At 33.5% G+C, this 23746-nt stretch overlaps 1 protein-coding gene and 1 long non-coding RNA gene across 2 annotated transcripts in view; one reads left to right on the top strand and one right to left on the bottom strand.

Annotated features, from left to right (window-relative positions):
• Window positions 1-23746, top strand: part of LOC100932410 — a 37315-nt gene that overhangs the window by 6627 nt on the left and 6942 nt on the right. The window lies entirely within an intron of this gene.
• HIF1A (hypoxia inducible factor 1 subunit alpha) overlaps window positions 11183-23746 on the bottom strand; it is a 45099-nt gene continuing 32535 nt past the window's right edge. The window contains exons 9-15 of the mRNA XM_003756329.4: window positions 21739-21956; window positions 20626-20903; window positions 18564-18686; window positions 17904-18298; window positions 14528-14636; window positions 13913-14045; window positions 11183-12826 (exon numbers count right to left, since the gene is read on the bottom strand). Coding sequence (XP_003756377.1) covers window positions 12675-12826; window positions 13913-14045; window positions 14528-14636; window positions 17904-18298; window positions 18564-18686; window positions 20626-20903; window positions 21739-21956 — 1408 coding nt within the window. The 3' untranslated portion in view covers window positions 11183-12674. The remainder of the gene's footprint in view (window positions 12827-13912; window positions 14046-14527; window positions 14637-17903; window positions 18299-18563; window positions 18687-20625; window positions 20904-21738; window positions 21957-23746) is intronic.

Below are 23746 nucleotides of genomic sequence, written 5' to 3'. Positions count from 1 at the left end.
CAGATTAGCAAAGGAATATTTACTTTGGGAAATCTACCTGCACAAGTATGGTGAGTAGGGCAAAGAGAAAAAAAAAATAGTTGAATGATCTTCATCATGACCATATAGCTAGAGAAGTACTTAAGATTTAAAAAAAAAAAAATTCATCAAGTAAAGGCTTTATTTCAGAAGACACAAAAACTTCAGAACATAAAGGAGTCCAAAAACAAACAACAAATCAATCAAAAATCATTTACTAAATCATGTGCCAGGCAAAAACAGATTTCTGGGCTGGGTTGAATTCAGGCTAGTCCCTGAATCATTTATGTTTTATACTGGAACAAAATGAGATAAATTAGCAAAGATATTCAATGAAGATATAAGAGGACCCAGGAATTAATTCACTTTATTTGATTGAGTTGTCAACCACCCGTCTTGATGTGGCCAGCCAAGCATCAGACCATGCATAGCCCTCCTCCTGCCTGTTTTACACTTTTGGCAACCAGGCTATGGCATAAACAGCCTGAACCTTTCATCCCCTAAATTAATCAAGACTTGAGAATGGTGAAAAAGCTAGCTTAACTAGAATGCAAATAGTAAGAAATTACTCCTATAGTCATAGTATAATGTGTAATACATAAGAGAGCTACCTTTACAGTCAAGAAAACCTAGATTCAAGTACTGTTTCTGACATATATTGGCTGTGTGAGTGAACAAGTCATTTAACTTATCAAAGGACCAGATAATTCTTTTTTAAGTACATTTATGTAGGATCTCTTTCTCATCAGAGGCTTATGTTTTTGACTAACTGAAACCTAAATTATTCTGAGCTTCCCTGACCTCAGAGAAGTCAGGTTTCTCTTGTACTCTGATTCACTATGACCTTAGAGTCAAAATCTAAGTCATTCACAAACAATATTGCTGTTAACACTGTATACAATGTTGTCCTGATTCTTTTCACAAAAGTAGGCATGAGTTCATGTTAGTATTTCCAGGTTTTTCTGAAATGTGCCTGCTTATCTTTTTTTTTTTTTTTTTTTTTTAAAGAACAATAATAGTCCATTACAACCATACACAACAACTTATTTAGCCATTCCCCAATTGATGGGTGTCTCTTAGATATCCAATTCTTAGCCACCACAAAAAGAGCTGCTATAAGTATTATAAAAGAAATTCTTAAAACAGGCCTAATAAACATGTTGTAACAATTAAAACATGAACAACTGCCCATCACTATTATAATTCTTTAAAAGGTAAAGGCACTTTGTGGGGCTATGGAATAGACATTTCACATTTCCTGAGGCTTATATTATCCAATCAAATTACAAGGTCCAGGGTTACTGATCCACCTGGCATGCCTGTTGAGTCCTTTAAGGTTAAAGTTGATCCTATTCATGATCATCTCACTCTTCTAAGAAGCAGTACTGTAGTAGAAAGTATTTCATTCATCAGAGCCCAAGGATTTTCAAACTCATTAGCTTACTAATCAGTATAAAAAGTCATCTCTGAGGGCTACAGTGTTTTCATTGGTTCAGTTCCCTCCTTTACTTTATAGTTTATTTCCCCCGCCTTGAGGCAATTAGATTTAAGTGATTTTTCCAGGGTCAAACAAGTAAAAAGTGTTAAGTGTCTGAGATCAAATTTGAATTCAGATCTTCCTGACTTCAGGGCTGGTGCTCTATCCACAGCCACCTGGCTGCCCCTAGAGTTTATTTTTGAAAAAGAAGAAAGTCAGACAAATGTCAATGTTTTTGTTCAGATCTCACAAGGACCCCCTTATTATTTATTTTTTTTCGTTTTCTTTCTTATTGAAGTTTTTTTTTTATTTTCAAAACATATGCAATGATACTTTTTCAACAATGACCCTTGAAAAACCTTGCGTTCCAATTTTTCCCTCCCTCCCACCTCTTCCCCTAGATGGCATATAATCCAATATATATTAAACATAATAAAAATATATTTTAAATCCAATATAGGCATATATATTTATACAATTATCTTGCTGCACGGGAAAAATCAGATCAAAAAGTTAAAAAAAAAATGAGAAAGAAAATAAAATTCAAGCAAACCACAACAAAAAGAGTGATAATGCTTTGTTGTGATCCACTCTCAATTTCCACAATCCTCTCTCTGGTTGTAGAAGGTTGTCATCATCACAAGATCATTGTAACTAGCCTGAATCATCTCTTTGTGGAAAAGAACCACAAAGGACCCCCTTTTTAAAATTATGTAGAAATAGTTGTTTTCTATGTGAAATATTCAAATGCACTTATCTACCAACCCGACCAAAAAAAAAAAAATAGAAATATCATTTTTTTCTGTTTGCCAGTATAAATACTAAAACAATTAACTTAGCTTTTTATATTATATCAAGAATGAAGTAAATACATTCTTAAGAAAATATAAGAAAATGTTGGAATCTTTACAAAGTGTTGACATTGGAGTTGATAGAGAGACAATAATTATCTAATTTGGCATGGTTCAATATGATTGATTTGATCTTAGAAGGAGATATTTTGGGCCTGAACTTGAAACAAGTACTAAGTACAACTGATAGAACCGATGCTTGTGTTCACACCTTTAGAGAGCTCATAAGTATCTAAGTACTCAATGGAGTTCAGATGTTTGGGAGACTTTAGGGATTAGAAAGAGATATCTGAATTCACACCTCCCTTAGGGCCAGAGAGCACTCTGGGAGATAACCCAGAAGAAAAAGAAAGGGAACCAATAACATTGTTTTTGTCATCTTGGAATATAACACCAATGCTCACTTATAACTCTAGTTATACTCTAGTTACTCTACTCTATACTCTCTACTCTATACTCTATTACTCTAGTTATAACTCTAGTTATATATATATATATGGCAGAGAAGGTAGATATCAAGGAGAGTCATTGGCTCTATAGGCATCTTCAGAGTAGAGGTCCCAGGGTGAGGCACTCCTGAGGAAAGGTCAGTCCTTTCCTCAACCTCCCCATTTGAGGCCTATCTATCCATATATACTATCTATATACTATCTATATATATGTATATATATATCATATATACTATCTATATATGTATATGTATATATACATATACATATACACTGTTTCCATAAATTGACTTTTGCCTCAACCACAAAGAAAATAGGAACTAATTTAGGCTGAAAACCTACTCTATCTACCTGTTACTAAGTTTCTTAATAGGGAGAGAGGAAAGTGAATAAGTCTTTATACAATACCTGTTTTTTTTTTTTAATATAATAACTTTTTATTGACAAAACCCATGCCAGAGTAATTTTTTTACATTATCCCTTGCACTCACTTCTGTTCCAATTTTTTCCCTCCCACCCTCCGCTCCCTCCCCTAGATGGCAAGCAGTCCTATATATGTTTAATATGTATATCCTAGATACAATGTATGTGTGCAGATCCAAACAGTTTTCTTGTTGCACAGGGAGAATTGGATTCAGAAGGTAAAAATAACGCGGGAAGAAAAACAAAAATGCAAACAGTTTACATTCATTTCCCAGTGTTTTTTCTTTGGGTTATACAATACCTGTTATGTGTAAAGGATTGTGCTAAGTGCCTTGAAATGCGCAAATACTCCAAATGTTCATAGGGACTTTTAGTGTCCAATCTGTGGCAGAACATTCCAAGCTTACATTGGTTTGATATTGATGAGGTTTAAATTTGGAATACCCAAATGAAATTAGGGTTTCTGGTCGTCAGGGAGCTAAATAAGGTCTAGTGGTGACGCAAGGGTAGAGAGTTTTGGGGACTCCCTTCTGGCAGTGCAGAGGTTCTCTGTAAAAGAATTTACAGACCCGAAAACCTAGATTGATAAAAGAGGTTTATTATGGGGATTGGAAGTAAGGTTAAAGTCTGGTTAAAGAAACAGGTAAGGATAAAGAGAAGAGGGCACTGGAAAAGCAGAAGCTCCTTGGGGTGCCAAGCAACCAAACATGTGCTGGCATGTTTGAAATCTCTGCAAAGTGAGGGTTTTAGTTTGGCACTTTTATAATAGGGGGCTTTGGCTACAAGCTGAAAGGGGCTCGTGGGTGGAATCACAGGTTGGCTCCTCGATGGGTTTCAGCTAGGGCTAGAATTTGAATTGAATTCAAAGGGTTTCGGGACTGAACCAACCCCACCCAGATAACAAAGATGAAATTGTTTGTGCTTGGGGTGGAGTACCCTCACTGAGGCAGAGTTGAAGGAGATTTTCTCCTTTAAGGATTTTCAGAGTTTTTGGGGATCCCTCTTCAAAGCAGAAGCAATTAAGAAACACTGAGGCAAACAATGATTGGTCAGGGTCACATAACTAGCAATAGTTGTTTAATCATTTTCAACTCTTTGTGGCCCCATTTGGGATTTTCTTAGCAAAGAGTGACTTGCCTTTTCCTTTTCTGGCTTATTTTACAGATTTGGAAACTATGGCAACCAGGGATATGTATTTTGACCATGGTCACCCAGATAGTAAATGCCTAACGCCATATTTGAACTCAGGAAGATGAATCTTCCCTGACTCCAGGCCTAGCTGTCCACATTAAGCTACTACTGTCTGAGGTTAAATTTGAGCTCAGATCTTCCTGGCTACAGGTCCATCACTTTATCTAGCCACCATATGCCTCTAACTGGTGACTTGTTACTCAGAACTGTTCATCTAAAGTAAACTACCTAAAGCAGAAAAGAAAGGAAATGAGTGAACTTTAGGAGTCATTATGTTGCCTGATATGTTTAAATAAAGCAAGCCAATTATGATAGAGCTATAGTACTATCAGGATTGGAACCCCCCAGAAAGAAATGCATTTTTGAGCAGCAACCCAAAAAACATCACTCACATTCCAGGGACCCCTCTTTTATCTTACAAAGATGCATAAATAGTCAGTATTATGATATTATTAACTATCTCTAGAAGGACCACAATTTATGAATGCTATTCAGGTAAACACCCTTTCCTTCAGATTTAAGCCATGTGAAAAACTTACTATAATGGTAGATTGCAAAGTACAGAATCATTGCTTCTTTATAGAATGACTTTATTTCCTTGCTATGTGTCTTCCCAATACCAAGCCAAAAATATCATACTCTTTTCTATCTAATAGGCACAGTGTTTGGGTAATTCTCCTTCTCTTGACAGAATACCAGATCCCTAAACTCTTGAACTTAGTGTTATATAGGGGAAAAAAAAAAAAAAAAAAAAAAAAAAAAAGGAAAAGAAAGGAAAAGAAGAGAAAAAGAAAAAAATTCCTAAAATGATATTATATAGAAAAATTTCCCTTATTTGTCCTGAAGATCACATTCTGATGTCATTTTGCCTAAAAAATCCTTTCTCAGGCTACAAAATTTAATTCCAGGATTATTCTCAAACTTGGGGAAACTAAAGGAACACTTAGCAAATTAAAATGTTCAAGCTCCATGGTTGAATACATATTAACCTCTGACATCTGCTTCTTCAAAACCATTCAAACTTCTTTCATACACTTGTACTTTCTGGGAGAAAAAGTCTGATTTTTTGATGATGATTTTTTTATATACTTTTAATGCTCTCTTTGGCATTCAAAGTCCTTCGGAATCTAGGTCTCTCCTACTTTTCCAGTATTCTTACATCTTAATCTCTGACACTTATTCTTAAATCCAAAAATATTGACCTCCTGGCTACTTTATGAACAAGACTTCAATTCTTCCTGGCTCTTACCCCGCTAACTTCCTTTCAGTTCCAATTAAATCCTATTTTGGAGAGAAAGTCTTCCTCAATCCTTCTTAATCCTATGATTTCCTTTCTGTTAATGATTTCCTCTTTATCCTGTATGTGGCCTGCTTTGCATATATTTGTTTGCCTTGTGTCTCTTCTGCTAGATGGTTAGCATCCTGGAACTTTTTTGCTTCTTTTGGTAACCCCAGTACTTAGCACTGTGTCTGGTATGTGATAGGTGCTTAATTAAATGTTTATTGGCTAATTAAGGGCCTACAATGTGCAAAGTATTTTATTATTACCTGAGCTTTTACTGTAACAAAAATTATACAATTACAATGCTAATTACAGAAACATGAAAATTAAGACAAATCTTTAAGTATTACCTTTCCTACAACTGTAACATTGCACTTATTTTCTTATCAACAAGAGTATTTTACAATGGACTTTCAAGTGAATATGTAGTAACCCTATGACCTTGAATTGAACTATTTAATTGTGAGCTCCTCAAGGGACAATCTTACCTTTATATCCTCACAGCTTAGCACAATGCTGGAAATATAGCAGGTACTTAATAAATTTTTACTGACTTAAACTAATCCACATCAATAAAATGTAGATAAAAAATACTTGTGCTAGCTGCCTGTTATGATTGCTGAGAGCAACGTGCTATAGAAATGAGTTATTATTATTGTTATAGGTAGTTTAAATACATTGAAGGCAAGAAAAACTGAAACTTTGATCTTTTAAGATCCAGCCCATGGGTCCCACAAGATGCCTTTTCTGAAACTTTTAGTTACTGGTACTCTCTCCCTCTTTGAATTATCCTGTATATATCTACCGGAATGCAAGTACTGTTTTTCCTTTAATCACTATGTCCAGCACGTAGAACAGTGCCTTAATACTTGCTATATTGAATGCACTCTGATATACCAAGAGTTTTATTTCAATAATTCCACTGAACTTACAGGCAGGTGAAATGGCAAGACATTTCCCACCTGCTTTTGCCATAGTTTGGCAATTATGACTGGACAATTTCTATAAATATTCCCTTAAGTTACAGAATAAGTCTAACTTTCTGTTTTCTCAGTAAGTAAATGCTTTTGAATACAATGCAAATAACTAAGATTCAAATCCTTAGGAATTTTCCGATATCCTTACTTTCTGACCACCATCAGTTGTGTACACCGATCATTGATTAGGAAATAGAAGGAGCTTCTCTGTGTCCTTATCTTTGAAGTCAGTGGCTCCTCACCATCTGTTGTATGAATGGAGTTTCTGAGAGGAAGAGGCCGCATCAGATTCTTAAGGTTAACCAAAGATAAAAGGTGGTCTTGACCCCCTCGCCGCCCCTTTCCATCCAGAGAGCTGAATAAGTGAACAGCCCACTCCCAACATGCACAATCACACGTAGACGGCCAGGAAGCTTGGAGCGGGCACATTAAGAAACAGCAATCAGATCAGAAGCGGCTGCAATGGTAGCTGCCCTGGGCCTAAGGGGCTAGCGGCAGGGGAAGGGGCTGCTGTGCTGCGGTGAAGCACGTACAAGGGCGTGGCCTGGAGCTGGACAGGGCGGAGCCACGAGTGAGTCGCCTAGAGTGGCTGGTGTTTAGCATCCTTATCCAATATTCCCTGCAACTGAAGGAATCGGGGAGATCCTCACCCACTTGCGCCTTTGTTTTGGGTATTGTCCAGATGAGGGCCAGGATCACTTTACCAAAACAAGTCTTTCCGTCACTAAAGTGAAGAGGAGTCGAAGAGTGAGCAGTTTAAAATATTGAGAGGAAGGAGTAGGACGTCGGGCCAAGAACCATATCTCTTCGTCAACCACAGGTAAGAATAAAACTACGTATGCACCATTGAAAGGGAGTCAAGCTGAACCCAACAATCCTCCTTCCAAGTTAAATTCTATCTTTTATAAGTTAATGTGTTGCAGTGCAGCGAGAGACCGGTAGGTTTGGAGCCAGAGGTCCAGTCTTGGGCATGACACGAGCTTTGTACTCATGGCAAGCCATCTAACCGCTCTGGGCAGGCAGATTCCCTGGTTTGTAAAATGGGGATGAAACATCGGTGTGTGGTACATGATTGTTATGAGGCTCAAGTAAGAAAATGGAAATGCTTTTTTAAACCTTTATATACTAGATAAGTGCCAACTGAACATTCACCTGGACTATTCAGTTTATTTTTTTTCAGGCAGGGGTAAAAAAAACGTTCATAGATTATGTAACTACTTAAAGAATGTGGGGAAAGTTGAGGCAATTATTTTTTGTACTAATTGTATTTGCAAAGATATAACAAAATCCATTAAAAAGTAGGGAAGTTTTTCAAAAGAAAGTGCACTTTTAGGGACATTACTTCTTTTAAAAATTTTGTGCTTTGACTTTTAAGGTTTTATGTCCATTTTAAAAGATTTTTTTTTTCTGTAAAAATTTGTTGCTTGGAATGGTAGTGATAGTTATGATAAATTTAAAGTAAAAACAAAAAACAGCTATCTTAATGTCACTGAAACAAACTACACAAAGAAAACAAGATGACTAGATGAAATCTGGAAAAAGGAGAAAAAATTACCCAACTAGGACTCTAAATATTACAATTTCTGCATAACACTAGTACTATTTTTATGCTGTCTCATCAGAAGAAATCTGAACAAAGCAGAGAATAGGGAAGAATAAATACTCAGAAAGCATTCATGAGCCAACTATAATGTACTTAACAATGAACAAAAATGCCTGAGTTTTAACTCTGCTTCTCCTAATTAGTTGTCATTTTAGGCAAATTACCTCAATGTGAGCTTGTTATCTAGTTTGTAAAATAAAGACACTTGTACCACCATTCTCAAAGAATTTATAGAAAAATCAGATGTTAGCAAGTAGTAACAAAAACATTTAACAAACTCAAAATCTGATGCAATAATATAAACTGTGATTTTATACTCACTGAATTTTAAAAACTTAACCAAATTTTAGTATTCATTTGAAAAATGAAGATATTATTGTGGCTTTTCATTTATTACATATAGCATTTTATAGGGAAATTTCCCAGAAGCAAAAGTTAGGCTATTTGTAAAATGTAAAGTATCTATCAGGTAATGTAGTGCACCTTGGAACCAATCTATTTTTAACAGATTAAACTTAAATGAGACCAAGAAACTAGTATTTCCTATTTGAATAATAGTGGACTTTGTGTGGCTATTTCCCTTCCAGCCATTACCTTATTTTTTAATCTTTCTGCTCCAACCTTAATCTCTTGCTCTCCCCTTCTTATGATCTTTTCCAAACATGTTAATTTAATATTTGAACACTAATTTATAATCAAATGCTTATAGTATGAAAATTATGAAAAAAGTATTTATTAGCCCTTATGGGCAAAATACTGCATTAAGCACTGGGGGTACAAATGGAAAATCGAGTTATCTCCTTGCTCACAATTCTAGTAGGATTTAGGTGCAGGGTATATGAAAAGGCCTAGAGCGCCTGAGGGTGCTTTTAGTAAAAGTGGCCCATATAAGATTTCATAAACCACATCATACTTTTTTTGTGAAATACTAGTGTTCGTTGACTTTTATAAGGTAATAGTATATTTAAGGAATAAACGAAGCTTGGAATCCTGTTTACTCAATTCTTTCTACCATGATTATTATTTATTTTAATAAAATGGCACTTTTAAGATTTGGAAAACATTTTTATCTCATTAATCTTGTTTAATTCTCAGGACCCTGTGATATAGATGTTATTTCCATTTGCAGATGAGGATATTAAGGCTGAAAAGTTAGATGACTGTGTGTTGTTTATGAGAACAGATATAAGTTTTTAGTGAAATTTATATATTTAGTGAAATGAGTTATATAACTCATTTGGTAGAGGAAGAGAGTGAGCTAGAAAGGGAGTAGCCTCTCTACCCAGATTCTGGAAGATTTACATTTTGTAGAATTTTGATAAAAAGTTTCTCCACACAGGAACCTCCGTACTTCACTTACACAGTTAAGCAATGTTGCCCCAAAAGCAGCCTAAAAACAAGATAGATTGAGATCATTGTAATTGTAACCCCAAACTGAAGCTTGAAGTAGACCCCTCTGAAGTTACTAGATGTGATCATTTAAAACAAAAATGCTTTGGGTGGGTTTGGGGCCTGGGGCAATCAGAAATACTTCGTAGTCACCCCAGGCATTCTCAGAGTTACTGGAGTCAAATGATATTCTGGTTGTGAATAACCTTTAATCACATATAGTTGGATTTAAACAGTATAATAATTTTTTCCCCAAAAGTATAGCCCTTGTTTTTTCCCCACAGTTCCCTTTAAATAGTGTCTGAAGTCATATTTCAACTCAAGCTTTCCTAACTCCAAATCTAATACCTCTGTTAACGTTTTAATCTAGTTATAATCTTCATCCCAAACCTACTTCTCAATTTAATTCCCATACGAATTGAAAATACTAAATATAATTTTGCTTCCATATCTTTTTCACACTCAATTATAAGATACAGTCAATTTTCTTCCTAAATTGAGTGAATTTGTTGAATATCATTTAGTTTCCAGATCTTGTTTATTCCTCCCTTAAGAATTTCAATTTATTTCTTTTTTTTCTTTCTTTTTTTTTTTAAATGAAAGTAACCTAGGATTCTCTAATGCACAAGCTCTTTAGGTGATGCCAAGATGGAAAATCTTTAGAACAGGGTTGGCAAGACATCATGGCTTTATCATCTGAAGACCATCCTAAATTCAGAAAAGCTAATTACCCAAAGCTTAACTTCAAGATTATTAAAAATTTTTTCTTATTTTGGACTATGACAACTTATTAAGTCTTCACATAAGGGTTGCAATTCATGTCAATCCATGCCCACATCAAGATAGCTTGATGTATTTTGTTTATCAAAATAATTATTATTTATTCATAGGTCCAGTGAAGTTTATAAAAATTTTATCTGGTCAAAATTAATAGTACTGTTCTTAAGTATGAAGGTTTAGTCTAAAACATTTGATTTGTATTTATCACATTTTATTTTCCTTTTAGTGTATGGATCAAACATCTATCCTGACTTTTTTTGATCTATGACTGAATACATTAGACTTAATAATCTGAAGTAAGGGACTGAATACCTTTGGCACTGAATACCTTTATTTTTCCAGAAGGCACATTATCATTGTATTTCATGTCAGGAAATCTGGTTTCTAGTCTAGGTCATACTGCATAATACAGCTGTATAGGTAAGAAAGTACAAGATTTGGATTCAGAAGCATGGGTTTTTACCCATCACTAACAGTCTGATCTTGGGCAAGTAATAACCACTGTAGGGCTTAGATTCCTTATTTGTTGGACAAGAACAGTTCCCAACTTTTTTTTTGAATGTCATGGATGGACCTTCGTTGGTAGTCAGATGATGCCTATGGACTCATTATTCAGAATAAAGTTTTAAATACATGAAAAAAATACAAAAGAAACCACTTATATTGAAATAGTTATTAAAATATGAAAAAAGTTGAAAGGTTAAGAACCTGTGGACTAGATAATCACAAATGTGCCTTTTAGTTCTGAGTTTATTAATATATACAATACCCATTATTTCTTATTGACTCACCCCAGCCAAAGTACTGACATTACATCATTTTAATATTTATAATTTTTAAAATATCTAAACCAATATTCTCTAAAACACATCCTTTGTGTTAGGATAATAGGACTTAATATTATTCAACATGACATGTAAAGATTTCACAGAATATTACTTACGATGATAATACAAGAAGGGATATTTACCTTTAACAGTAGAAAGTCAAGACAGATTTGATTTTGCAAAATATTTAAAGGCAAATGAACAATTTTAAAATTTGTGACTACATTAGGATTCAAATACTGTTTGTTGATGAAACAATTCTTAGAGGGCCTGGTCCACATAAAATGTTTATTGATGTAACAAAAACAATACAGTTAGTGTTAGATCCAACCACAAACAACAAAAAGAATAAGGAAATGAAAAATTTGTACAATACCCATAGAAAAACAAGGTGTTTAATGTGACAACTATATATTCCTAAAATAAGGTTTCTAAAAATATATTCAATTATTGAAATCTATATAAAAACATGAAGATGTTAATAGCGACAAAGTGCATGAAACCAAAATGTCAAATATTGAGCAACTTTGCTAACAACGCATGATTTATTATTTATTTATACAATCTGCTTAAAATATCACCTATGCCACACAGGGTAAGCGGAACATTTAGAATATCTGTAACACAATATTAGCATAAACTTGCACAACTACAGATAGGGTTTTGTTGTCTTTTGAACTGGCAGTGACTACAGACATCTCTAAGTGAAGAGAATTTGTTCAAATAAACGCTGCTAGGATTTTCCAGATAAAACCCCTGTTTTTCTATACCATGTAAATAGCTTCACTCCTTTTAATCATAAGCCATGCAGCATTTAATAACCATTATTATATGACCAACAATGACATACTCCAGATTTGACAACTTCATAGGCAAACAAAAAATTTTCTTAAAAACTAGTCTTATAAATGCAGAATATATTGCATGAGGAACTGCTGGTATTTTTTTTTAAGAAAATATATTGTGCGATTATGGCTACATGTACTGCTGATAAAAGCATTATTGTTTATGAAAAATTGAGTAAAACTGTAAAAATTTTTCAACTGCCTATGATCATGATGAAAGCTAGTGCCAGATTAACTATACTGGCATTTCATTAATAAGAATTCAACAAGGGACAAATTCCCTAGCCAAAAATAAATAAATAAAAAGGTGCATATTTTAACATTGCTACGATAGTGTACTATATGGTTTAAATACCAAAGAATTATAAAACTCACTGTTTCTGATCCATTAAAGAACATACTAAAGACATTAAAGTAAAGTAGAAAGGGGACCAAAACTGAACTAACTGAATTTGTGCAGTATTGTAGCCAGGCTTCTAAAATCAGATATAGAAAATATAAATAGACTGCTTTATAGGTGATGATTCACCAGTGTCCAAAAGGAATGAGAATTGTGAAAAGCTCAGTTAAGTTGATCCAAAGCTCTCTGTAATTCTTCCCCTTGCAGTAGGTTTCTATTTCCTTGTATAGGAACATTAACTTCACAATCATAACTGGTGAGTTGTGGTAGTCCACTGTCATCCAATGATGGGCCCAAGAGTCTGCTTACTAAATCTAAAGAAAAATAAACATTTCTTAGGAAAAGCAGAAATGTAACAATATCGCATAACAAGTTGATAGAACTTTTCCCTAGTTACTTTTGTAGTCATCAATATACACAAACTGGAGGAAAGCCTTAGATATAATTTATATAAATCTGAGGCAGTATGGATTCCCGATATATCAAGAAGGGGAAAAATAGCGATGTTTAAGTACCTACATATTATTCTACCTGCTTAAGCAGGTAGGAATCAAGTAAAGAGGGAGGGTTTAAAAACAAAATACTGAAAAAAAAAATACTCCAGTTCTAGAGTTAAGTCAATATGGATTCTATTCTAGGCTGTCAAATTAACTTTAGCATTGTCATTTATTTTTGGGGCTTAATGTACTCATTTGAAAGAATGACAGAATCTGAGCACTGGAAGAGACTTCAGGGATCATCCAGTCTAACCTATAAACTAAATTAGTCTCTATTATACATATCCAACAGGTAGTCAGCTAAACCGTTGCTTGGGTAGCTCTAATTGTTATGATGTTTTTCTTTACATCAAGCTCAAATTTTCCTCCTTGAAATCTCTCCCTATTTCCTGATTTAGCCTACTGGGCCCAAACAGAACAAAGCATCTAATCTCTCTCCATGACAGCCCTTCCAATACTTAAAAAAACCAAAAACAAAACACAAAGTATGTCTTTTGAGTCTCATTTTGATTAAGCATGACCTGTTCTTTAACCATTTCTAACCATTTAATCATTTACCTATTAACATTTTATAAATGGACTATAGAATCTTTAAGATTTTTTCCTGCTCAAATCCTATAAACATAAAAGGAAAATAAATAGTTCCCCATTTCTTCCCTGGTCTTCACAACTTATCCTGAAATCTGAATTCTCTTGAATGTAATTTAGCACAATTTGGCTCTGCAATTTTGCCATTAATTCCAAGAGCTCAAACATGTTGAATATAAAAATCCAAACCCTATTTTGCCTTATTTACTACCCATTAGTACAAATGATTAATTTAATCTTACATTGTGTCTCTGAAATTTGTTTTAGTTGCTTGTTTCATGTGATATAAAAGGAAAAAAGAGATTAAAAACTCACCAGAGGGTATTAAGATGACTGTCTTTTGCTCTACTCCATTCTGTTCACTAGGTTTGCATCCTTTTACACGTTTCCAAGAAAGAGATATAGTAGTTCCAGGATCATCTGGATCCTGGCAATGATGTAACGATCCCTAAAAACAGGAAAATAAATGAAATTCCATTCAATGAAATCTTTACACAGGAAAGCTCTGAAATCACTTTTAAACCAACAATATATCAGGATACCATCTGCTAGACTATGCTAAAATTTTATCCATTTAAAAAAAAACAAACAATAATGCCATTATTAGATAAAATTACTTCTATAACAAAAGGACTATTAAGTATGCAAAAATCATTCTGTGGAAATGATTTCAAAAAAATATTTACTAGGAGATATTTAAATGGGAGCTGTATTCATTTATTCAATTAGTACTTCTGTTCCTCATATCAACAAGGGAAAGGATTTGAAAAACAGAAGACCACATTAAGTATCTTTTCAAATTTAAATAGGAATTCAATATTTGGAAAAAGAACAAGGGAATCAACTAGCTCATAGTTCTAAAAATCTGTCAGATAGAGAAATATATATATATATATATATATATATACACATACACAAACCAGCACTTACAATTCCTACTGCTTGAAAAAGTGAACCTTCATGTTCCATTTTCCTTTTTCTCTGAGAATTCTGCAAAGCTAATATCTTTGGATTAAGCTCCTCATCTATAGCAGTAGTTCTAAAGAGAAAATAAAATCATTCTAATTTGAATAAGTTGTAAAAAACTTAAAATTCGCAGGCTCATTTATCTGGCATGTCAAGTTGTCTGTATTATTGTAGTATCACTTTCAGTGTTATTTTGATGTTTATTTTATTTTATTTATTTTTTGGTTCTAAATTACATTCAAGAGAATTTAGATTTCAGGATAAAGAACTTGTAGACAGGCAAGGTGATAGGTATAAGCCCAAGTTTAAAAAAATATTACAATTTTCTTGGTCTTGTATAATTATCTTCAAATAAAAACTATAGCTTAAAACCCATCAAGATTAATTTAAAAAGAAAAATTTAAAAACCTAAAATTACATTCTTGTGTTTATAAATGTAAACCCCTATCAAGGGTTAAAAATTAGACAAATTCTTGATGAATGAACAAGCTTTTTAGAACAACACTGCTGATGTTGGATTTTTTGTTTGTGTTTTTTTGCTCTGTGTCCTTTTAACCATGCCTAATTCAGTGTTTTGCAAACATTTTGTAGCAGACACTTCATGTAAAAATGAACTTTTAGTGCATACCTAATATAGAGAAATGTGTTTGAGGCAAACCTGGGCTATCATGTAGCTATAGACAAAATTAAGTACTAAACATTACTCCTGAAATGTTATCTAAAGTGAATTGAAGACATGATAGCTGACAAAATTAAGTACCACAATGTCAAGGCTTGCCAACAGCCTGGATCCCAATGCTTCTTTTCTATATTACAGGGATGGATGAAGATTAAGTCTCTTGTAAATTGGTCCTTGAATAAGAGTAACTTTCTATTTGAATTGGGAAATTGAATTTTTGAATTCTCTAGCCTCTATGGCTAGAAAAAAGGCATAATAATAGAAGAAAGGACAAGAATGCAATAGTGAATGATGCAAGAAAATTCTAAAATAAATAATTTACAGCTAAATCATGGTGGGCCTTAAATACCTGGGAAGAGAGCTTGTATATTTATCAGCTGACAAAGGGGCAAAAGAATCCTTTCCTTTTTTTAAAAAACAAGGCAAAGGAGTGATGTGATCAGAATTATGCATTAGGAAGATAGTATGAAGTATTATTATGAAGTCTGGAACAAAAAATCCAGGGAAAAGGAGAATGGTCAATAAACTATTACAGTAGTCTAAGAGATGATGAGAGCCTGAATTAGTGTAGTGGAAGGGGGTACAGAAAAGAGACAATAAATCTGAAATTTGAGAGTTATCACAAAGATGAAATCAACAGGACTTGTGAGTGGCTTAAGAAAAAAATAAAATGGAAGACGCTTCCAATCTTTATTAAATTGCTGAGTCCTGGATGACTGGAAGGACAGTGAAGCACAGAATTTAAGATAATAGTCTTTAAAAGAAGAAATGTAATGAATTTTGACAGAGGAGTGATACATTCAAGGGATAGAATGAGACATACATTTTTAGACACAATCAAAATGGGCCTGATCACGTAGGGGTGTGTAGGGTTTGTGTGTGTGTGTGTGTGTGTAGAGAAAACGTTCTCCTCATTTCAATTCATCTTCCACACTTCTGCCCAAGTGACTTTCCTTAAACATAGATCTTACCATATCAACTCCCCAACTTTATCACCTTGAGTGGCTTCCTATTTCCTCTTGGATTCAATATAAACTTCTGTTTAGCTTTTAAAGGCCTTGAAAACTTTGCCCAGTTTATCTTTCAATCTCATTGTACATTAATCCTTCTCTTGTACTTGGCATTCCAGCCAAACTGGCTTGCTTTCTGGTTCTTACACATGATCTTTGAATCGACACCTTTGCCATGGGCCATTCCCCCACACGTAGAATCCCTCATAGAATCTCTCTCTTCCTTATTATCTTCAACATAATAATTTTCCTAATAACCTAACTACTAGTCTTCCTCAAACAATTTTTATATATTCTCTCTCTGTGCATGTAATGTGTGAAGCTCCTTTCAAGTAGAATGGTTCATTTATGTACTTGTATCCCTAACACTTAGAATAATACCTGACACACCTTGGCACACTTAAATACTTGTTGAATGAGAGAGAAAGGAAGACATAAAATGTAATTTCAAAGAAACCAAGAGAGTTAGGAGAAAAATGGAAGGGATGGTAAAACCATGTTAAATAGGGCTACAGTTCCCACCTACAATCGGATGTAATCTAGACTTTTCAGCTGTATCTTTAATCCCCTTAAAAATGAAAATTTCTAAAGAGGAAGTTTCTAATTAAATGATATGCTCCAGATATTAAGTCAGTTAAGAACATAGAAAAAAATACCATGAATAGAATTTGGATACTGAAATTATACCCAATTAATCTCTTTTTAAAGCACAGTGTTGCTATAATGCTTAAACACTTGCACTGAAAAGCAATACTTTTGTCAGTCATAAATAAGCAAAACAGAAAGAGGAAATTGAAGCATTAAAAGATAACATAGAGACATATTTTAGTTAATAGTAAGCTTATTTCAAGTTAAATAATATGCCTTTTTTTTTTTTTTTGCTGAAGCAATTGGGGTTAAGTGACTTGTCTAGGATCACACAGCTAGGAACTATTAAGTGTCTGAGGCTGGATTTGAACTCAGGGCCAGTTCTCTATCCACTGAGCTATCTAGCTGCCCTATATGCCATAAATTTTAAAGGGAGATATATGTACTGTGATATTTTTCTTCTTATTACCAAACTAAAACAAAACAAAACAAAACAAAAAACCAAGAAAGGAATAGTGATTGGGGAAATTAATATTAAGAGTTTCAATGAAGATTGAGCAGATCAGAAATCTCAAAAACAGGTGAATACATAATAAAGCAGTAGAATAGAGAAAGCCTTTTGATACAAGAGAATGATAGTTTGGTAGCAAAGGTAAATTGGGAGTTATGGTTGAAAATGCACTGGGAATAAGAGTAAAATACTTTTGCAGTGAACTAAGAAAAAATCCTAGAGGCTGGGATATCCAGAAGTTCATAACAGCTAGGAATAATAGTAAGAAGTGAAGATTAAGAATAAATCCTTGGTATAGCTAGACAAATCTGAAAATAATACTGAAACACCAAGATATATATTCAACAAGAGGATTAGGTAGTAGAGGAGTCCAATATTTATTTCAAAGACAATGACAATTAACTTGGGGGAAAAGACACATTTAAGAAAACAACTTTACATGTACTTTAAATTTCAATAAAATTATTTTGAAATTCAATTTAATGCTATAATACAAGTCCTGATTTTCTCATTAACAAAATTAAAGCTTTTTAATATAAAGATTATCAATACCTTTGACTCAAAGCGACAGATAGCAGATTAGGACTTCTTGGATGAGATTTCTCCATTTGTTCTATTACTTCTTTTTCTGCTCTGTCAGGAGAGACTGTCCGATTTTGATTCTCATCATTTGATGCTGGGGCACTGGCAGTTTCATTAATTACGTAAACAGAATATGGAGAACCAATCAATATTTTATTGTCATCTGTACCTTCTGTTTTCACCGTTTTAACTTCATCGCTGGTAGTGGGTTGTGTTTGAGACTGCTGAAAAATGTTAAGGGTGCTCACACTCTGAGAACTTGTAGAAGTATTCTCTAATGGTGAAAGTTGATCAAAGGAACGCAACTGAAAGTCATCATCCATTGGGATATAAGGAGCTAACATTTCCAAGTCTAAATCAGTGTCCTTAAAAAAACACAAGATATTTTGCCATGAGAACAAAGTTTTCAATTGGTAACACCAGGACAATAATTGTCTACTCTATCAGTCAAACCATATGGAAAGGAAAAAAGTCTTACAACTTCCTTGCTCTGTTATGAACATGCAGAAGGCAGAATAAGAATAGACTTTTTGTACATAACTAATATACAGAAAGGTGTTTTGGGAAATGATGCTAAGTTGGGAAATATAAATGTTTTCCTCAAAACTCAAGCAGAAAATTATTACATACCTGAGTAGAAAAAGGATTCTTTGCTTCTGTGTCTTCTGCAAAAAGTTTCTCCACTAATTCCAACTTGAATTCGTTAGCCATATCATTATCCACATCAAAACAATATTCACTGGAACTGCTAGGCTATAAAAGTAAGTTAAGTGAATTATATTATTCTCCCCAAAATCTCCACATTTTGTTATATTATAAAATGCATGCAAAAAAATTATTGAAAAACATACAATTTTATAACCATTTCTTTGGTGAGTTCTGCTCCTTTTGACAAGAAAAGTTATTTGGTTTATATGTTGAGCTAATTTATTATTCCAGTTTTGGACATAGCATAACAGTGCTCAATTGTCCTTCTGAACCTAGCCAAGCCCAGAACTTTTGTCATATATTTAGAGCAGTTAAATAATGAAAAAGCTGTAACAGCTGTAAACTGATGGCTAAAAAATTTGGACATATCCACACACCACAGTTTTTTTTGTACGTCTAGATTCAAAAATTGTGTGCAGTTTTGCCAAACTATATATAGATTATCTTAATTATTCTGGCATCACATCCAATTCTGTTGCCTATTCCTGACTGGCTAATTATCCTTGAACATAAAATACTGGTGAAGTATAGAATTCACCTTAAAAAAATTTTTTTTTTATTTCAACCTAATTTCTTAAAATCACAAGTATTTTGGGCAAGAAATATATCATTTCATCTTTGTATCTAAATAACTTGCATAATGCATTGCAAATGGTTCAGGTTTCCCCTCTTCCTTAAAAATCTTTCACTAGATAACTGATTACTGTCCCTTCAACTTACTAGTCCTCTCTTTTATTTTTCATATCTAAATTTTGAGGAAAAAATTTGCCTCCACTTCCTTTCTTTCCTAGTCCCTTGTTATCTGGCTTCTAATCCTATCATCCTACTGAAGTTTACCAACTCAAGCTACCCAGTCCTTTTCTGTTTCCTCTTCATATCCATATTCTTAGATTGAAAAAAAAAAAAAAAAAACCTCTATTTCATTAATTTCCATCCTGTTATCTGACCTCCGACTTTACTGCTCTATCAAACATTAATCAACTGTTCTACTACTCTACTGCTAAGATCACCAGTGATTTTAACCACTAAAACCAATGGTCTTTCCTCAGAACATGTAGATGTCCCAACAGCATCTCAAATTCCACATACCTAAAACATTACTTATTACCTTTCTGCTGAACAATTCATCCTGACTTTTAAATATCATAAATTCAACATCCAAAATGCTTTATTATCTTTTCTACTAAACCCTACTCTCCTCCAAACATCCCTATATCTGTTAGGGTATCACTAGAAATATTTTTCTAGTCATCTAGATTCACAACCTAAGTGTTATCCTTGATCTCCCCTTTTACTTATCTCCCATATCTAATTTATCAAGTCTTGTTCTTTAAGTGTCCATGTGTCTTGCCATCTAACCCCTCCTATCACTTACACTATCAAAACTACCCATTATCTCAGTTCAGGTATTCATTATCTTTCTTTTAGACAGCTTTAATAATCTAATTGATTTTTCTGCTTCCAGATTTACTTTTCCTACAATCTTCTCCACAAAGATGACACGTTAATATTGCAAAGACAGAGCTCTGTTTATGATATTTCCCTACTCAAAAATCTTCAATGCCTTCACATTGCCTCTGTGATAAAGTACAGGCTTCTTAACTTGTCTCTAAAACATTGCAGAGTCTGATTCCCACTTATTTTCCAAACTTATTTAGTACTATCATGAATTGTACATTTCAACCAATGTGTAGGTGTTTCACGTTCATCTTCACTTTTTCCACCTATATCTGAAGTACATTCTCACTTCTATCTCTCAGAATACTTAGCTTCCTGATCATCTAAGTTGATGCTCTCTTCTTAAATGTTATCTTGATTATTTATGTTTGCATATTTATTTCCTTTTTGGAACTTCTATGTCTAGACATTTAAGTGTTTGAGTTGATAATAAAATTTGAATCAAATTTCTAGATTTAGTTCTTATGCAGAAAAAATGTTTGGTTTTGAAAGAAAACAAAATATCATTCTAGTTCAAGATACTAACCTCGGGTGAACTTTGTCTTGTGCTTGCATCAGAAGGACTAGCTGGACGATCTTGTATTTGAGGCATGGTAAAAGAAAGTTCCAATGGCTCTGGATTTGGTTCTAATTTCAGTGCAACTTCTTGATTGAGGGCAGGGTCAGCATTGCTACGGAGGGGTTTTGTAGTTTCAGTGGTGGGTAGTGGGGACATTGCCAAATTTATATTCTGTAATTTCTCACTAGATGAGGGAAGCATGACATCATTGTATAATGGAACTTCAAGTTGTTGCTCATCAGCTTCTGGAATGGTAGTGAAGAAAAATAAATCTATAAGCTATCTTTACAACTTCATTAAATTAAAAAGTATGTTACTATGTACCTAGTTAATTTGCTCAAATAATAAAAACTCTATAACTAAATTCTTTTAGAGAAAAATTTACCAAAGTTAGGGGATGTACAGATATACTTAAGTATATTATTATTCATATTTTAACATACTGTTCAAAATAATTACTAATTGCATATATCAATGAAAGGTTTTTTTTGTCCATCCTCTATACATAAATACTGCTCTGATTTAGGAATGCAGGTTTTATTTATGGAGCTTGAGGGCACATGCAACAGTGGTAGGGTTTTTTTTAGCCTTTCATGAAACAATACTTATTGTGGTGCAACTGCATTAAATTGCTCAAGTTCAAAAATTAAATGAGAGCAGAATACAATATTAAGCAAAATATATCAAACACTATATGAGTAAGAGCACACTAAAGCATAACTGCAAAGAATGGTAACAGAAATGGAGATATTTGGAAACAAAAGTAGCAGAGAGAAAAGCAAATTTCTGAAGGAGGCTAAGGCCCACAATATAAAACAAGTAAAATAATAAAAAGACAAGTGGTTACACCAACATTCTGCTGAGCTAGCTCACTGCTCTAATGATTATAGAAAAATGACACATTTCATACTCACGTCTATTTATTTTCATACATATTTGTATATAAAATTAGCCTGAAGCAACTCAACTGTCTGTAAGCACCTGGTTCAATAAAGGATGATAAATAAAACTAGACAAGCTCATGGTTTACTAAACATGGATTACCTTAAGTAGTAAGTACATTACTAAATATGTACCCACCATTATTGTCAAAGTCCAAAGATATGATAGTATCTCCAGCAGCTGGGGCTAATAAAGTTAAAGCATCTGGTTCCTTCTTAAGTTGATCAAAAAGGCTGCATGCTTCTGTTTCAACCTTGGTCAATAATCGAGTTATTTTCATATCAACTGTTTCCACTGGTTTTAGCATACATTCTGTTTGTCCAAGGGAAAAAATCAAGTCGTGCTGAACAATACCACTAAAACAAAAGTAGAGAGATATTAGTAACCTCTAAATGAGCATGTGATACTGTAAATAAAACCTTCAGGTGACAATCTTTCTTAAAATAAAATCTGCTAATAGCACATTTTACTTTCACAGCTTAATCTATATAGCAAAAATCATTTACCTTAAAAATTCAAATGAAATACCAGTTTTATAAATTAATATCTACTGTCAAATGACTGAATTGAAGCGAGTTAAAAAAGAATCTTGTAACTTTATCAGATAGTCAATAAGCATTTGTGAAGTGTCTACTATAAACAAAGTAAGAACTGAGGATACAGAAATAGACCGTTTCTCAAGAATCTCAGTCTAATGGTAAGAGAACATAAAAATCATTAGGTACAAATAAGATGAAATGCTGGATAAATTAGAGCTGATCAATAAGGGAAAGATATTTTTTAGGAGATGGGATTTTAGTTGTGAATTGAAAAAAGCCAGGGAAACTAGGGACATGGAAATGAGGAAGAAAAAGATATGGGAAACAGTAAAAGTGCCTTGAGGAACAGGAATAGGGAGCTAATATCTCTGCATCTAAGAGTATAACAGATTAGAAAGGTAAAATAGGACAAGGTGGTAAAAGAGTTTAAGGACTTATTTGATCTGAGAGATGATGAACCACTGAAGCTGACTGAATTGGGGGATGTGGTGGGTAAAATAAGGTTAGATTTGAACTTTACAAAGATCCATTTGAGAGCCAAGTGGAGGATAAACAGGAGTGGAAAAGAGGCTTTGGGTACACAAATTGACCAGCATGCTAGTATAATAGTTGAGGTATAAAGTGATGTGGCCCTACAGGGTGATGGCAGTATGAAGGGGGAATATGCAAGAGATGATTTGAGATTTTCAACAGACAATTGGAGATTAGAGTCTACAGTTTAAGGGAGAAGTTAAAACTGAATAAATAAATCTGAGAATCATTAGAGATGATACTTGAATTCCCAAGAGTTGCTGAGTTAAACATAATCTTTTCATAAGTACACTATCTTTAAAATAATTTACTGTATGCCAGTTTGTTGAATAGGACAATGATATTTTAAATAAATATGGTTCTTTCCCTCTACGTAATGATAATTACAAGTAGATAACATACAGGATATACAGAAATACAAGAATTAACCATATATTTACATCAGGAGTAACGATCCAAATCAGTGGTGCAATTTTAAGGAAATAAATGCTACTTTTTCAATCATCCAATTAAAACAATGGGAGAGCTAGATTTTAAGAATCCTTTGATATTTTGTGTTAGCACCACAGGAAGATAAATACAAATGCCTTTCAGCAACACACTCTACCAATCAATCTGCTTAGCTCATGTGTTTATCTTTTTCTATCATCCTCCTTCCCCCAGACTGTTTCAACCAAGAGAATGTATATGCTTTCCCTTGCACTGCATATTATTTGTTCACTTTCAACTCTAAGACTTCACATATTATTTTGTCAAATCATATATTACAAATTCCTTTAAATAGTTTAAATTGCTTTCACCAGAAAAATCTTTACTAATAATCCCTAGATTACATTTCTTTATATGAATTTTTTTAAACTTGTAGTTCTGTGTAATACATTTATACATTTACTTGTATGTTTATTTTATCTTTCCCACTTAGAATATAGAGTTATTGAGAGCAAAGAGTAAAATATTTTGGCAAGGAAGAAAGAGGAAGGTGGAGAATGATAATTATATTGTGAAATCTGTGAAGTTTTTAGGAAATAAAGAGTTTGCAAGGTTTCTGAGATTTCTTTGCTGCGCTTTTGGAAGTG

This window comes from Sarcophilus harrisii, chromosome 2 (assembly GCF_902635505.1).
Source record: "Sarcophilus harrisii chromosome 2, mSarHar1.11, whole genome shotgun sequence".
In the NCBI taxonomy this organism is placed as follows: Eukaryota; Metazoa; Chordata; class Mammalia; order Dasyuromorphia; family Dasyuridae; genus Sarcophilus; species Sarcophilus harrisii.
The sequence above is the reverse complement of the archived record's forward strand: the minus strand, read 5'-3'. Positions and strand labels throughout refer to the sequence as shown.